We start from the raw sequence: 15,976 nt of genomic DNA, 5'->3' as shown, positions 1-15,976 counted from the left end.
AAGGGCCAATACAATTTTGTGAAAGAACAGAGCTGGAGGGATCATGCTCCCTAACTTTAGACTATACTACAGAGCTACATTTACCAAAAGAATATGGTACTGGTACAAAAACATACATATAAATCAGTGGAACAAGATAGCAAACGAACCATGAACTCATAGAAAAAGAGATCAGATTTTTCTGATCTCACCCCTAGAAAATTAATTAATTTAAAATTCAAGGTCTGTTAGATTAGCATTTAGGTTATGAACATATATTATTTAGTTGAATATTTCCATGTTAATAGTTTATCTTTAATAGCAATATTAAAACTAGTTGTACTATACTGGAAGTCTATACAATTATCATTAAAATATGCCATTTCACTTGAGAAGAGTGAATATGTATATACCAATAACTGAATATGATAATGTAAATGTATATTACATATTACACTTCATCTCTCTTCCCCCATCAAACTTGACATTTATTTTTATTTTAAATGCAATAAATTTTTATCAAAGGTTGTTGAAATACACAGAAAAGAAGAAGTTCAAAAATTATATTCCCAAATAAACCCAGTCTTTACCTTTTGGCAGATCTAAAAAGCCAGGCTTAGATGTTGGGGTAACTCATAAAACTAAAGCACAAACAAAAATTCTAGTGAAAATGTTATTAAGCTTTAGACACACAAGATGTTAAAACCAGAAATACAAGCATATGTAAATACACTAAAATATGTAAATACTGAAATAAAAAGTACTTAAATAATTCATACTTATATTTGTTATAAAGAATTAAGACCACTATTGTAAATTTCCTCAAGGAAAAGAACACCACAGTATAATGGTCCTCCCTATATTTATAAATAACCTTTTTAGATTATATAAGATCTAAGAATTCTATTTAATACTAACAGTCTATGTAAACTCAGGATGTCATTACTGAATCCAGAAGCAGTTATTAAAACAAAGGGAAATACATGAGTAGAAACCCTTGAGTTCATTGTCACTACTTCCAGGTTCTGTAGTGGAAGAGAAAGTTAAGAAGAAGGATGCCCATGGATTTCTGTAAACTCAGAAAAGCCAGTTGTACTTCAAGGCTTATAGTGCCTGTCCATTTGATTACAAATTCAAGAGGATTCTAAAAAAATTTAACAAACCCAGACCTTTAATCTGTCACAAAGGCAACGTCAGCTTTAGGTAAAACTGCAAACTCTTAGATGGGCAAAATAAAATAGAATCTGCCTCCGGGAACTTTGCTGTAGGTCTTCAATGAACTGACTAAAGCATGCTGAGGATTTTCTCAGCCGTTCTTGGCTCAGCGGGATGGAGACAAAAACAGCAGGCAAACAGCAGAAGGTGGACAGACAGGGAGAAGGAAGAGTAGCAGTAGCTACTGAAAAACAAGGGAAACACTAAATGTTGAAAAATAAGAAAAAAAAAAAGCCAGTCTTTCTCACTGGAAATGAGATAGAAATGGAACCAAGCCCCCAAAACCAATAATCAAGTTAGTATACGTACAAACACACTCCATGCCCTCACGCGCATGCCCCTGTTCACAGCCGTCACACTTCGGTCCCGTGGCTCCGGGTCGGCACGTGCAGATCCCCGTGACAGGGTCACAGGGGACAGGCAGTGAGCCATGGGGGTCACACTCACATTCTTGGCAGGAGCCTCCAGGGCTGCTTGGGCTGCCGGTATAGCCGGGGGCACACCTGAATTTAAACAGTGACAATGCAAATGAGATCAATAATAAGTCATGTCTCAAAATTATTGTTGTTGTGTGTCTGTTGTTGTGAATGAAACAAAATTGATAGCAAAAATCAATAGATCAGGGGTTCACAAATTTTTCCTGCAAAGAGCTAGATAGTAAACACTGCAGGCTTTGTAGGTCAAGAGGCAAAATCAAACTCGTGCAGTGAAAGAGAAAGAAATTTTCAAACATTTTTGGCTAAAGGGATTCAAATCAGAATATTAATCAAGTATAAATTGTTTTATAATAATCTACTAATGGAAAACCAATATAATAATAAGAATGGGATTCTTGTCAAGGTATCAAATTTACAAGCATGGGTGCAAAGTCACTTCAGTCATGTCCAACTCTGTATGACCCCACGGACTGTAGACCACCAGGCTCCTCTGTCCATGGAATTCTTCAGGCAAGAATACTGGAGTGGGTTGCTATTTCCTTCTCCACAAATTTACATAACTGGGGCTAAATATTTAGTGTTCTCTATTGGCTAAGTCTGCCTATAATAAGCATTTGCAGCTTGGGTGCCATACAGAAATAGGCAATGGGCCAAATTGTGTGGTCCAGTTTGCCCACTACTGCTCTAGACTACAAAAAGTTTTTTTGAAGTCTTCATTTTTAAATTAGAAATGAATAAAAATTTACATTGACTCCTGGGCTTACCTAGATGCATTCATTTTAGGGATCAAAATGACCAAATAATTCAACTTATTAATTTTACTAATGAGAAAAAGGAAGCAAGTGGCAATAAATGGCTACATTTTCTGTTTAATTCTTTCCTTTCAATCACATCTTTCTCAAGATAGATTTTTTTTTATTGTGTCTCTCTGGAAGGGGATTATTTGATGTAAATAAAATATGTAACAGCAACTTGAGAAATTCTAAAGGAAATCCAACTGAATGAACTCCAAATGCCAACTGTTCATCAATCTTCCACCCTTCAGTGAAACAATTCACTTAAGTATATGTTGGTTACATTACTGTAAGTTTTTGAGCTAAGTTGCTTCAGTTGTGTCCGACTGTTTGAGACCCCATGGACTGTAGCCCACCAGATTCCTCTGTCCATGGGATTCTCCAGGCAAGAATACCGGAGTGGGTGCCATGCTCTTCTCCAGGGGATCTTCCTGACTCAGAGATCAAACCCATATCTCTTAAGGCTCCTGCCCTGGCAGGGAGGGTCTTTACCACTAGCACCACCTGGGAAGCCCAAGTAAGCTGGGTAACTTGTAAAAGATGCTGACAAGACTATATGCTCTGATTTACCCAGGATGGTCCCAGATTGCCTGTTGTCCTGGCTTAAGTGTTAAAAACACAGAGTCTCTCAGTTTTCTGGATAGCACAATCAATTATATATAAGTAGTTCAGCCTAAATATAATCAACAGCTAGCAAAGTAATGCTCAAAATTCTCCAAGCCAGGCTTCAATAGTACATGAACTGTGAACTTTCAAATGTTCAAGCTGGATTTAGAAAAGGCAGAGGAACCAGAGATCAAATTCCCATCCACTGGATCACTAAGTAGAAAACATCTACTTCTGCTTTATTGACTATGCCAAGGCCTTTGACTGTGTGGATCACCACAAACTGGAAAATTCTTCAAGAGATGGGAATATCAGACCACCTGACTTGCCTCCTGAGAAATCTGTACCCTGGTCAAGAAACAACAGTTAGAAATGGATATGGAACAACAAACTGGTTCCAAATCGGGAAGGGAGTATGTCAAGGCTGTATATTGTTACCCTGCTTATTTAACTTATATGAAGAGTACATCATGGGAAATGCTGCACTGGATGAATCACAAGCTGGAATCAAGATTACTGGGAGAAATTTCAATAATCTCAGATATGCAGATGACATCTCCCTTACGGCAGAAAGCAAAGAAGAACTAAAGAGCCTCTTGGTGAAAGTGAAAGACGAGAGTGAAACAGCTGGCTGAAAACTCAACATTCAGAAAGCTAAGATCATGGCATCTGGTCCCATCACTTCGTGTAAAATAGACGAGGAAACAGTAGAAACAGTGACAGACTTTAATTTTTTTGGCTCCAAAATCACTGCAGATGGTGACTGTAGTCATGAAATTAAAAGACGCTTGCTCCTTGGAAGAAAAGTTATGACAAACCTAGACAAGCATATTAAAAAGCAGAGACATCACTTTGCCAACAAAAGTCAGTCTAGTTAAAGCTATGGTTTTTCCAGTAGTCAAGTATGGATGTGAGAGTTGCACTATAAAGAAAGCTGAGTGCTGAAGAATTGATGCTTTTGAACTGTGGTGTCAGAGAAGACTCTTCAGAGTCCCTTGGACTACAAGGAGATCCACCTAGTTCATCCTAAAGGAAATAAGTCCTGAATATTCACTGGAAGGATTGATGCTGAAGCTGAAACTCCAATACTTTGGCCACCTGATACAAAGATCTGACTCATTGGAAAAGACCCTGATGCTGGGAAAAATTGAAGGCGGGAGGAGAAGGGGATGACAGAGGATGAGATGGCTGGATGGCATCACCGACTCGGGCATGAATTTATGTAAACTCCGGGAGTTGATGTTGGACAGGGAGGCCTGGCTTGCTGCAGTCCATGAGGTTACAAAGAGTAGGATACAACTGAGTGACTGAACTGAACTGAAAGATGTTTGTTCAACAGGCAAACAGAGGAAAAAGATGAGAGACAGTAGGAGATTTAATCCAAAAGTTGTAAACACTAGCCAAATAATCCTGGACCATTTTTAGTGGCCTAGGACTGTCGAAATTTGCACAGCTGACTGTGAATGTTAATTCTCCCTGTGCTGGTTAGAAAAAGCAAAGCAAGAAGAAAATTATCTGTAACATTAGGTTTTTATACATTTATCATTTTAATATTTTATTTCCAATGTACTTTTACAAATGCTCAATAAAGTATCATTAAATAAGTCCATTTAAATTGTTTCTTAACATTTGCTGGTGAAAGAATTCAATTCCAAACAGATTCAGATTGATTAAATGTTCAGAGTTTATTATAAGAGTAACAGAGATAAAGCATGGGTAGCGGTTTCTGTGATATAGGGACACTCAAGACATTTAAGCAGCTTTAGACCTGATGAGTTTGGGCAGGTCATAAGGTGATTTAAATGATTTAAGATGCTCTCAGAAGTGAAACAAATTTATTTGGAAGGTTACAATAAAAATTTAAGCAAGACCTTTAGTTTAATTTAGCTGAATAAAAGTAATTTTTCAGGGAAATATAGCCTGATCATTTATATGTTAGAAATGATGAATGTAGAGCTATAACAACATTTGCGAACTGCAAAAACTATTCAAGCCATTCCCATTTGATAGCATAAGACCCTGCTCATCTCTATGCTATACAAACTGTCAACTCTTATTGATTAAACATTTATGGATAATAAAAATATAAATTTTCTATAATCACTCTAGCTCAGAACAATAATTGTCATTTCCATGTACCCTTCCAATCTCTTCTATATACGTGCTTTTATAGATATTGGAAACTCCAATTTATAAATGTAGCTATAGTATCAAACATTTTTCATAAATTATGCCAGATAATCCTGTTGGTGTCCAGGGATGCTTTTAGTTGTCCTCCTACTGGTGTTTACAGGGGCATGAAATGGATATTAGGCTAAGCATGAACGCTACAGCACATTTGTGGACATGAAAAAAATATATATATATTCAAATGGTGTATATATCTCCACAACAAATAGCAATATTTTGGATTTTGCCTGCTTTTAGTTATTTCATTGTTACTAATTTCTGTTGGCATGAAAACTGTGAATGTTTTCTATATATACAATATATATATATATATATGCAAGTAGTGAATATTTTTTTGTGTTTAGAGTTACCACATACAGAATTATTGAGAAATTTATTTTGCAAACTTATAGAAACTGCACTGAACTTTATAAACATATGTTTAATTATTTAGTTATCTATTTATTTCCATGGGCTTCCCAGGTAGCTCAGCTGGTAAAGAATTCTTCTGCAATACAGGAGACCCCGCTTCGATTCCTGGGTTGGGAAGTTCCCCTAGAGAAGGGATAGACTACACACTCTAGTTTTCTTGGGCTTCCCTGGTGGCTTGGATGGTAAAGAAACCACCTGCAATGTGGGAGACTTGGATTTGATCCCTGGGTTGGGAAGACCCCTGAAGGAGGGCACAGCAACCCTCTCCAGTATTCTTGCCTGGAGAATTCCCATGGACAGAGGAGGCTGGCGGGCTACAGTCCATGGGGTGGTAAAGAGTCAGACACAACTGAGCTACTAAGTGCATTTATTTCCATTATTAACATATCATTGCTGGTTATATTAAAAGAAGATTCTTAAATGGGTAATGATAAAATTAATATTGGTTTATATTTGCAAAGAGATTCATAATTTAAGAAAGCTCATAGAAGAATTCAGCAAAGGAGTAGGTAAAGCAAGACATGGAGAAGAAAGGATTCAAGCAATGGTATGAATCCAGGTAAGTTCCAGTCTCAGCCCAATCCAGGGAAAGCTCTGGAGCATAAATAACATCTCAAAATTTGTTCAGCTTTAGGGGAAAGGAGCTGGACTTTTGTACTCACACACAAGTGAGTTATTGGACCACTAGAGGAAGGGGTTAGGGGTAAATCTCAGGCCTTTTTGCCTCTCCTATGGGAGAGGAGATTATGTAGGTACTCAGACAGGGTATCCTCTACATACTTGATCTTCACAATGTCATTGTAAAGTAGGTACAACATGAACTATTCTGATATTATACACTAGAAAAGTGGGACCCAGAAAAGTCTGTGGAGCTCAGTTATGTCCACGATTCTTTATAAAACTTTATATTGCTATCAATCATGCTACAATTGTGATGTGTTTAAAGTTAATAGCTAATATTAGTTGCTCTCTGTTACTTTGTGAATAATAAAGCCTACTAAGATGATGGTGATAAGTTTGAGTATCCAAGATAGTACTGACCTTATAGAAAATAATGGATCCAGAAAATATAAATTACACTCTTCCTAGACAGTCAGTCTAGAACTGTTTCTTTTTTTTCCCCACTTAACCTTTATTTCTTCTCTTTTTTAAAAATTAATTTATTTTAATTGGAGGCTAATTACTTTACAATATTGTGGTGGTTTTTGGCATACATTGACATGAATCAGCCACAGGTATACATGTATCCCCAGTCCCAAAACTCCCTCCCACCTCCCTCCCCATCCCATCCCTCTGGGTTGTCCCAACACACTGGCTTTGAGTGCCCTGTTTCATGCATCAAACTTGGACTGATCTATTTCACATATGGTAATATACATGTTTCAATGCTATTCTCTCAAATCATCCCATCCACGCCTTCTTCCACAGAGTCCAAAAGTCTGTTCTTTATATCTGTGTCTTTTCTGCTGTCTCGCATATAGGGTCATCGTTATCATCTTTCTAAATTCCATATAAATGCATTAATATCCTGTATTGATGTTTTTCTTTATGATTTACTTCACTCTGTATAATAGGCTCCAGTTTCATCCACATCATTAGAACTGACTCAAATGAGTTCTTTTTAATAGCTGAGTAATATTACATTGTGTATATGTACCACAACTTTCTTATCAATTCGTCTGTAGATGGACACACAGGTTGTGTGCATGTCCTAGCTATTGTAAACAGTGATGCGATGAACATTGGGGTGCACGTGTCTCTTTCAATTCTGGTTTCCTCAGTGTGTATGCCCAGCAGTGGGATTGCTGGGTCGTATGGCAGTTCTATTTCCAGTTTTTTCAAGGAATTTCCACACTGTTCTCCATATTGGCTGTCCTAGTTTGCATTCCCACCAACAGTGTAAGAGGGTTCCCTTTTCTCCACATCCTCTCCAGCATTTATTGTTTGTAGACTTTTTGATGATGGCCATTCTGACTGGTGTGGGATAGTACCTCATTGTGGTTTTGATTTCCACTTCTCTGATAATGAGTGATGTTGAGCATCTTTTCATATGTTTGTTAGCCATCTGTATGTCTTCTTTGGAGAAATGTCTCTTTAGTCCTTTGACCCAATTTTTGCTTGGGTCATTTATTTTCCTGGTATTGAGCTGCATGAGCTGCTTGTATATTTTTGAGATTAATTCTTTGTCAGTTGCTTCATTTGCTATTATTTTCTCCCATTCTGAAAGCTATCTTTTCACCTTGCTCATAGTTTCCTTCACTGTGCAAAAGTTTTTAAGTTTAATAAGGTCCCATTTGTTTATTTTTGCTTTTATTTCCATTACTCTGGGAGGTGAGTCATTGAGGATCTTGCTATAATTTATGTCAGAGAGTGTTCTGCCTATGTTTTCCCCCAGGAGTTTTATAGTTTCTAGTCTTATACTTTTTGGATTTTTAATCCATTTTGAGTTTATTTTTGTGTGCGGTGTTAGAAAGTATTCTAGTTTCATTCATTTACAGGTGGTTGACCAGTTTTCCCAGCACCATTTGTTAAAGGGATTGTCTTTTCTCCATTGTATATTTTTGCCTCCTTTTTCAAAGATAAGGTGTTGGTGTGTGGATTTATCTCTGGTCTTTCTATTTTCTTCCATTGGCCTATATTTCTGTCTTTGTGCCAGTACCATACTGTTTGGAGGACTGCAGCTTTGTAGTATAGTCTGAAGTCAGACAGGTTGATTCCTCCAATTCCATTCTTCTTTCTCAAGGTTGCTTTGGTGATTCGAGGTTTTCTGTATTTCCATACAAATTGTGAAATTATTTGTTCTAGTTCTTTGAAAAATACCATTGGTAGTTTGATAGAGAGTCCACTGAATGTACAGATTGTTTTGGGTAGTATACTCATTTTCACTATATTGATTCTTCTGATCCACGAACATGGCATATTTCTCCATCTATTTGTGTCATCTTTGATTTCTTACATCAGTGTTTTATAGTTTTCTATATATACGTCTTTTGTTTCTTTAGGTAAATTTATTCCTAAATATTTTATTCTTTTCATTGCAATGGTGAATGAGATTGTTTCCTTATATTCTCTTTCTGCTTTCTCATTGTTAGTGTATAGAAATGTATGGGATTTCTGTGTATTCATTTTATATCCTGCAAATTTACTATATTCATTGATTAGCTCTAGTAATTTTCTGGTGGTGTATTTAGGGTTTTCTGTGTAGAGGATCATGTCATCTGCAAACAGTGAGAGTTTTACTTCTTTTCCAATCTGGATTCCTTTTATTTCTTTTTCTTCTCTGATTGCTGTGGCTAAAACTTCCAAAGCTATGTTGAATAGTAGTGGTGAGAGTGGGCATCCTTGTCTTGTTCCTGACTTTAGAGGAAATGTTTTCAATTTTTTGCCATTAAGGATAATGTTTGGTGTGTGTTTATCATGTATGGCTTTTATTATGTTGAGGTTTGTTCCTTCTATGCTTGCTTTCTGGAGAGTTTTTATCATAAATGGGTGTTGAATTTTGTCAAAGGCTTTCTCCACATCTATTGAGATAATAGTTTTTATCTTTCAATTTGTTAACATGGTGTATACATTGATTGATTTGAAAATACTGAAGAATCTTTGCATGTCTGGGATTAAGCCCACTTGGTCATGATGTATGATCTTTTTAATATGTTGTTGGATTCTGTTTGCTAGAATTTTGTTGAGGATTTTTGCATCTATGTTCATCAGTGATATTGGCCTGTAGTTTTCTTTTTCTGTAGCATCTTTGTCTGGTTTTGGTATTAGGGTAATGATGACCTTATAAAATGAGTTTGGGAGTTTACCCTCCTCTGCAATTTTCTGGAAGAGTTTGAGTAGGATTGGTGTTAGCTCTTCTCTAAATTTTTGGTAGAATTCACCTGTAAACTCATCTGGTCCTGGGCTTTTGTTTGTTGGAAGGTTTTTGACTATAGTTTCAATTTCCATGCTTGTGATGGGTCTGTTAAGATTTTCTATTTCTTCCTGGTTCAGTTTTAGAAGGTTATACTTTTCTAAGAATTCATCCATTTCTTCCAAGTTGTCCATTTTATTGGCACATCGTTGCTGATAGTAGTCTCAAGATCCTTTGTATTTCTGTGCTGTCTTTTGTGATTTCTCCATTTTGATTTCTAATTTTGTTGATTTGCTTCTTCTCCCTTTTTTTTCTTGATGAGTCTGGCTAATGGTTTGTCTATTTTATATATCTTCTCAAAGAACCAGCTTTTGGTTTTGTTGATTCTTGCCAGTCTCCTTTGTTTCCTTTTCATTTATATCTGCTCTGATTTATATGATTTCTTTCCTTCTACTAACCCTGGGTTTCTTCATTTCTTCTTTTTCTAGTTGCTTTATGTGTAAAGTTAGCTTATTTATTTGATTTTTCCCTTACTTATTGAGGTAAGCTTGTATTGCTATGAACCTTCCTCTTAGCACTGCTTTTACTGAATCCCATAGGTTTTGGGTTGTCATGTTTTCATTTTCATTTGTTTCTATACATATTTTGATTTCTTTTTTGATTTCTTCTGTGATTTGTGGGTTATTCAGAAGCCTCCATCTGTTTGTATTTTTAATAGCATGGTTTCCTGTAGTTGACATCTAATCTTACTGCATTGTGATCAGAAAAGATACTTGAAATGATTTCAATTTTTTTGAATTTACCAAGGCTAGATTTATATGCCAGGATGTGATCTATCCTGGAGAATGTTTTGTGTGCACTTGAGAAAAAGGTGAAATTCATTGTTTTGGGGTGAAATGTCCTATAGAAATCAAGTAGGTCTAACTGGTCCATTGTATCATTTAAACCTTGTGTTTCCTTGCTAATTTTCTGTTTGGTTGATCTATCCATAGGTGTGAGTGGGGTTTTAAAGTTTGCCACTATTATTGTGTTACTGTTAATTTCCTCTTTCACATTTGTTAACATTTGCCTTATGTATTGAGGTACTCCTATGTTGGGTGCATATATAGTTATAATTTTTATATCTTCTTCTTGGATTGATCCTTTGATCATTATGTAGTGTCCTTCTTTGTCTCTTTTCACGGCTGTTTTTTCAAAGTCAAAAATCTTTTCAAAGATTTTTTTCAAAATCTTTTTTTCAATAGATTTTTCAAATCTATTTTATCTGATATGAGTATTTCTACTCCTGCTTTCTTTTGGTCTCTATTTGCATGAAATATAATTTTCCTGCCCTTCACTTTCAGTCTGTATGTGTCCCTTGGTTTGAGGTAGTCTGTTGTTTACAGGTCTTGTTTTTGTATCCATTCAGCCAGTCTTTGTCTTTTGGTTGGGGCATTAAACCCATTTACAATTAAGGTAATTATTGGTAAGTATGATCCTATTGCCATCTACTTTGTTGTTTCGGGTTTGAGTTTATAAATCTTTTCTGTGCTTCCTGTCTACAGAAGATCCTTTAGCATGTATTGAAGAGCTGATTTGGTGGTGCTGAATTCTCTCAGCTTTTGCTTGTCTATAAAGCTTTTGATTTCTCCTTCATATCTGAATAAGATCCTTACTAAGTACAGTAATCTGGGTTGTAAGTTTTTCTCTTTTATCACTTTAAGTATTTTCAGCCATTCCCTTCTGTCCTGAAGAGTTTCTATTGAAAGATCAGCTGTTATCCTTATGGGGATCCACTGTGTATAATGTGTTGCTTTTCCCTAGCTGCTTTTTATATTTGTTCTTTGTGTTTGATATTTGTCAGTTTGATTAAGATGTGTCTTGGAGTGTTTTGCCTTGGGTTTATCCTGTTTGGGACTCTCTGGGTTTCTTGGACTTGGGTGGCTATTTCCTTCCCCGTTTTAGGGAAGGTTTCAACTATTATCTCCTCAAGGATTTTCTCATGCTCTTTCTCTTTGTCTTCTTCTTCTGGGACACCCAAGCTTCTTCTATTGGGGCATTTAACATTGTCCCAGAGGTCTCTGAGATTGTCCTCATTTCTTTTAAAGTTTTTTTCTTTTTTTGTCTCTGTTTCAATTATTTCCACCATTTTATCTTTCACCTCACTTATCCTCTTTTCTGCCTCATTTATTCTACTGTTGCTTCCCTCCAGAGAGCTTCTGATCTCAGTTATTAAATTATTCATTATTGATTGACTCTTCTTAATTTCTTCTAGGTCCTTGCTAAACATTTCTTGCATCTTCTCAATCCTTGTCTCTAGTTTATTTATCTGTAACTCCATTTTGTTTTCAATATTTTGGATCATCTGTACTATCATTATTCTGAATTCTTTTTCAGGAAGACTCCCTATCTTCTCTTCTTTTGTTTGATTTGGTGGGCATTTTTCATATTCCTTTACCTGCTGAATATTTCTCTGCCTTTTCATTTTGTTTCAGTTGCTGTGTTTGGGGTGCCCTTTTGTAGCCTGGAAGTTCGTGGTTTCTCTTTATTGTGGAGCCTGATCCCTGTGGGTGGGGTTGGACTAGTGGCTTGTCAAGGTTTCCTGGTCAGGGGATCTTGTGTCTTTGCTCTGGTGGGTGGAGCCCTTCTCATGGAGTGCAATGAAGTGTCCAGTAGTGAGTTGTGGGGTGTCTATGGGTTTGGCATGGCTATGGGAAGCATGTCTTTTAATGCTCAGGGTTATGATTCTGCTTTGTTGGAGAATTACTGTGGTTATATCTTGCACTGGAACTTGTTGGCTCTTGGGTGGAGCTTGGTTTCAGTGTAGGTGTCGAGATTTTTGGGTGAGCTCTTTTCTACTAATGTTCCCTGGAATCAGGAGTTCTTTGATATAGAACTGTGTTTCTTAACTTGCCATTTGTATTACAGTTAGCATTCCACTTAATAACTACAGTTTAGTTCAGTTCAGTCACTCCATCATGGCCGACTCTTTCCCATGGACCACAGCACGCCAGGCCTTCCTGTCCATCACCAACTCCTGGAATTTACTCAAACTCATGTCCATTGAGTCAGTGATACCATCCAGCCATCTCATCCTCTGTCATCCCCTTCTCCTCCCGCCTTCAATCTTTCCTAGCATCAGAGTCTTTTCCAATGAGTCAGTTCTTCGCATTAGGTGGCCAAAGTACTGGAGTTTCAGCTTCGGCATCAGCCCTTCCAATGAACATCCAGGTCTGATCTCCTTTAGGATGGACTGCTTGGATCTCCTTGCAGTCCAAGGGACTCTCAAGAGTCTTCTCCAACACCACAGTTCAAAAGCATCAATTCTTCAGCACTCAGCTTTCTTTATAGTCCAACTCTCACATCCATACATGACTACTGGAAAACACACAGCTTTGATTAGATGGACCTTTGTTTGCAAAATAATGTCTCTGCTTTTTAATATGGTGTCTAGGTTGATCATAAATTTTCTTCCAAGGAGTAAGCATCTTTTAATTTAAAATGCAATCATTATCTGTAGTGATTTGGAGCCAAAAAATATAAAGTCTGCTATTGTTTCCATTGTTTCCCCATCTATTTTACATGAAGTGATGGGATCAGAGGCCAAGATCTTTGTTTTCTGAATGTTGATCTTTAAGCAAAGTTTTCCACACTCCTCTTTCACTTTCATCAGGAGGTTCTTTAGTTTCTCTTCACCTTCTGCCATAAGGGTGGTGTCATCTGCATATCTGAGGTTATTGATATTTCTCCCGGCAATCTTGATTCCAGCTTGTGCTTCATCCAGGTCAGCGTTTCTCATGATGTACTCTGCATATAAGTTAAATAAGCAGGGTGACAATATACAGCCTCAATGTACTCCTTTTCCTATTTGGAACCAGTCTGTTGTTCCATGTCCAGTTCTAACTGTTGCTTCCTGACCTGCATACAGGTTTCTCAAAAGGCAGGTCAGGTGGTCTGGTATTCCCATCTCTTTCAGAATTTTCCAGTTTATTGTGATCCACACAGTCAAAGGCTTTGGCATAGTCAATAAAGCAGAGATAGATGTTTTTCTAGAACTCTCTTGTTTTTTTGATGGTCCAGTGGATGTTGGCAATTTGATCTCTGGTTCCTCTGCCTTTTCTAAAACCAGCTTGGACATCTGGAAGTTCACAGTTCAAGTACTGTTGAAGCCTGGCTTGGAGAATTTTGAGCATTACTTTATTAACTTGTGAGATGAGTGCAATAGTGCAATAGTTGGAGTATTCTTTGGCATTGCCTTTCTTTGTGATTGGAATGAAAACTGACCTTTTCCAGTCTTGTTGCCACTGCTGAGTTTTCCAAATTTGCTGGCATATTGAGTGCAGCCCTTTCACAGCATCAATCTTTAGGATTTGAAATAGCTCAACTGACAACTACATACACGCATGATTAGAATTTGTAAAAAATATGGTGAGAGGAAGACTTTAAATAATATTTTTTTGTATGTATGTTGAAAAGGAGAACCAATTAACACTTTAATATTTGGATTGTACTAATTAAGAATGCTTGATACAATTTATATTCTGAATTATGTATATACTTGCTGATGTAGTGCCAGAGTTCTCAGAATAATAACATGCATGCAGGAAGTGCCCACCAATATTTCCCAATGAACTAAAATTAGAATTATGTGTCACCAGCCTTTTATTATCATTAACTACACATAACATTTTGAAATTGATTCATTCTTGTAAAATGCTCTTTTTCTCCCTTCTAATCTATACTAGGGTGTGTATGTATACATATATGTGCTAAAACATAAAGTTTCTTTAGATAAACTCTAAAGATACAAAAATACTTTTGAAAGCTTATAAACTATGAGAGAACATGAAAATGACCTTGTAAAAATAACAGATACTTTTCTCCTACGATCCTTTGCTATGTGATCTCTATGCATCACTGCGCTCTCTGTCTCACGACTGTCCGTACCTTTCGCAGTACTGCCCTTCATATCCCCGTGGGCAAGCTGTGCAGCGGTAATCACCCAGGCCTTCCATGACACAAGATGGGCTGAAACTGAATCAGAAAAAAAATAAAGATCGAAAAAATCATTTGACTTATTTATTTTTATAAATTTAAGCAATTCTATCTAATATCTAGATGAATGGAACTGGTTTTTGATGGTTACAAATGTCATATTTGTAATTATAAGTTCCTATTCAAGGGTAATGGGCTTCCCTGGTGGCTCTGTGGTAAAGATTCTGCCTGCAAAAAGATGCGAGTTTGATCCCTTGGTCAGGAAGATCCCCTAGAGAAGGAAATGGCACTCCAGTATTCTTGTCTGGAAAAATCTCTTGAACAGAGGGGCTTGGCAGGCTATAGTCCATGGGGTTGCAATGAGTCAGACATGACTTAATGATTGAACAACAACATTCAAGGGTAGGATATCACAACTAAATATTACTAATAATAGTTAACAAGTAAAGATGGTTGCTTTTTGGTGAATTAACAATGCATGACACTGACCATGTTACAACTGTGAAGTTTTAATAATTATATGACAGTCATGAAAATATCAAACATCCAGAAAAAGGGTGCTATTTTTCTTGAATTAAAATAAAAACATGATGAGAATTCCTGCACATTTGTCAGACAGTAGAATAAGTATTACTGAGTATCTTTCAGGTTAAAAAAAAAATGGGGACATAAAAGTAATTTAATTTTTTAAAACTTAGATCAAATTGCCACTGGATTTCAATGCATTAAGTGTGAATAGATGTTTCACTTAAAATAAAGACTGTCTTTTGTATTTTACATGTGGATTTCAAACTAGATTTTACTTTAAATACAAAATAATGTGATCTAGTGTAAGGAAATAAGACAGGAAATCTTTCTGCATGAAAATTAGTATGATTTTCTAACAATTTTATAATCTCTTCTAAGAAGTTGTTGCTGTTCTTTAGTTGCTAAGTAATGTCCAACTTTGTGATTCCATGGACTGTAGTCCACCAGGCTTCTCTGTCTATGGGATTTCCCAGGCAAGAATAATAGAGTGAATTGCCATTTCCTTATCCAGGGGATCTTCCAAACCCAGGGATCAAACCCACATCTCCTGCATTGGCAGGGGATTCTTTACCACTGAGCCACCAGGGAAACCCTTCTAATAAGCAAGTCTCGTATAACATGCCTGGTTTTGACAACACTGATAGACTGGCCAGTGAGCCTTGCTCCCAGATTCTTGATCACCTTACCCCACAAAGGAAAGACTAGAGAAGATTTGAAAACAAAACTATGCTAAAATGTAGTTTTGGGTTGTAACAAATTTCTTTCAAATACAAATACTGCTTCATTTCCACTGGACAAAATGCATGGTGCTCTGGAAATTTAGAAAGAAAAAACAATGGTAATGTTGCAAACCAGCAATGCTACAAACACCGTTTTGCGTTTTGTTGGTCTGCTAAGCCAGCTGATGCTGAAAAAGCAATAAGGTATGTAGACCAGAGTTGCAACTCCTATTGCTCAGGTGCCATTTGGACCCTATTTTAATTGTCCTC

The 15,976-nt window shown here is 36.7% G+C and overlaps 1 protein-coding gene across 7 annotated transcripts in view; it reads right to left on the bottom strand.

Annotated features, from left to right (window-relative positions):
* Positions 1-15,976, bottom strand: part of LAMA2 (laminin subunit alpha 2) — a 648,848-nt gene that overhangs the window by 171,942 nt on the left and 460,930 nt on the right. For all 7 annotated transcript variants that reach the window (XM_043888304.1, XM_043888305.1, XM_043888300.1 and 4 more), the window contains 2 exons: positions 14,412-14,498; positions 1,504-1,697 (listed from right to left, as the gene is read on the bottom strand). In XM_043888304.1, the coding sequence (XP_043744239.1) occupies positions 1,504-1,697; positions 14,412-14,498 (281 nt within the window). The remainder of the gene's footprint in view (positions 1-1,503; positions 1,698-14,411; positions 14,499-15,976) is intronic.

Source organism: Cervus elaphus, chromosome 26, assembly GCF_910594005.1.
Source record: "Cervus elaphus chromosome 26, mCerEla1.1, whole genome shotgun sequence".
Taxonomy (NCBI): Eukaryota; Metazoa; Chordata; class Mammalia; order Artiodactyla; family Cervidae; genus Cervus; species Cervus elaphus.
Note: the sequence above shows the minus strand (reverse complement) of the source record. Positions and strands in the feature narration are given on the sequence as shown.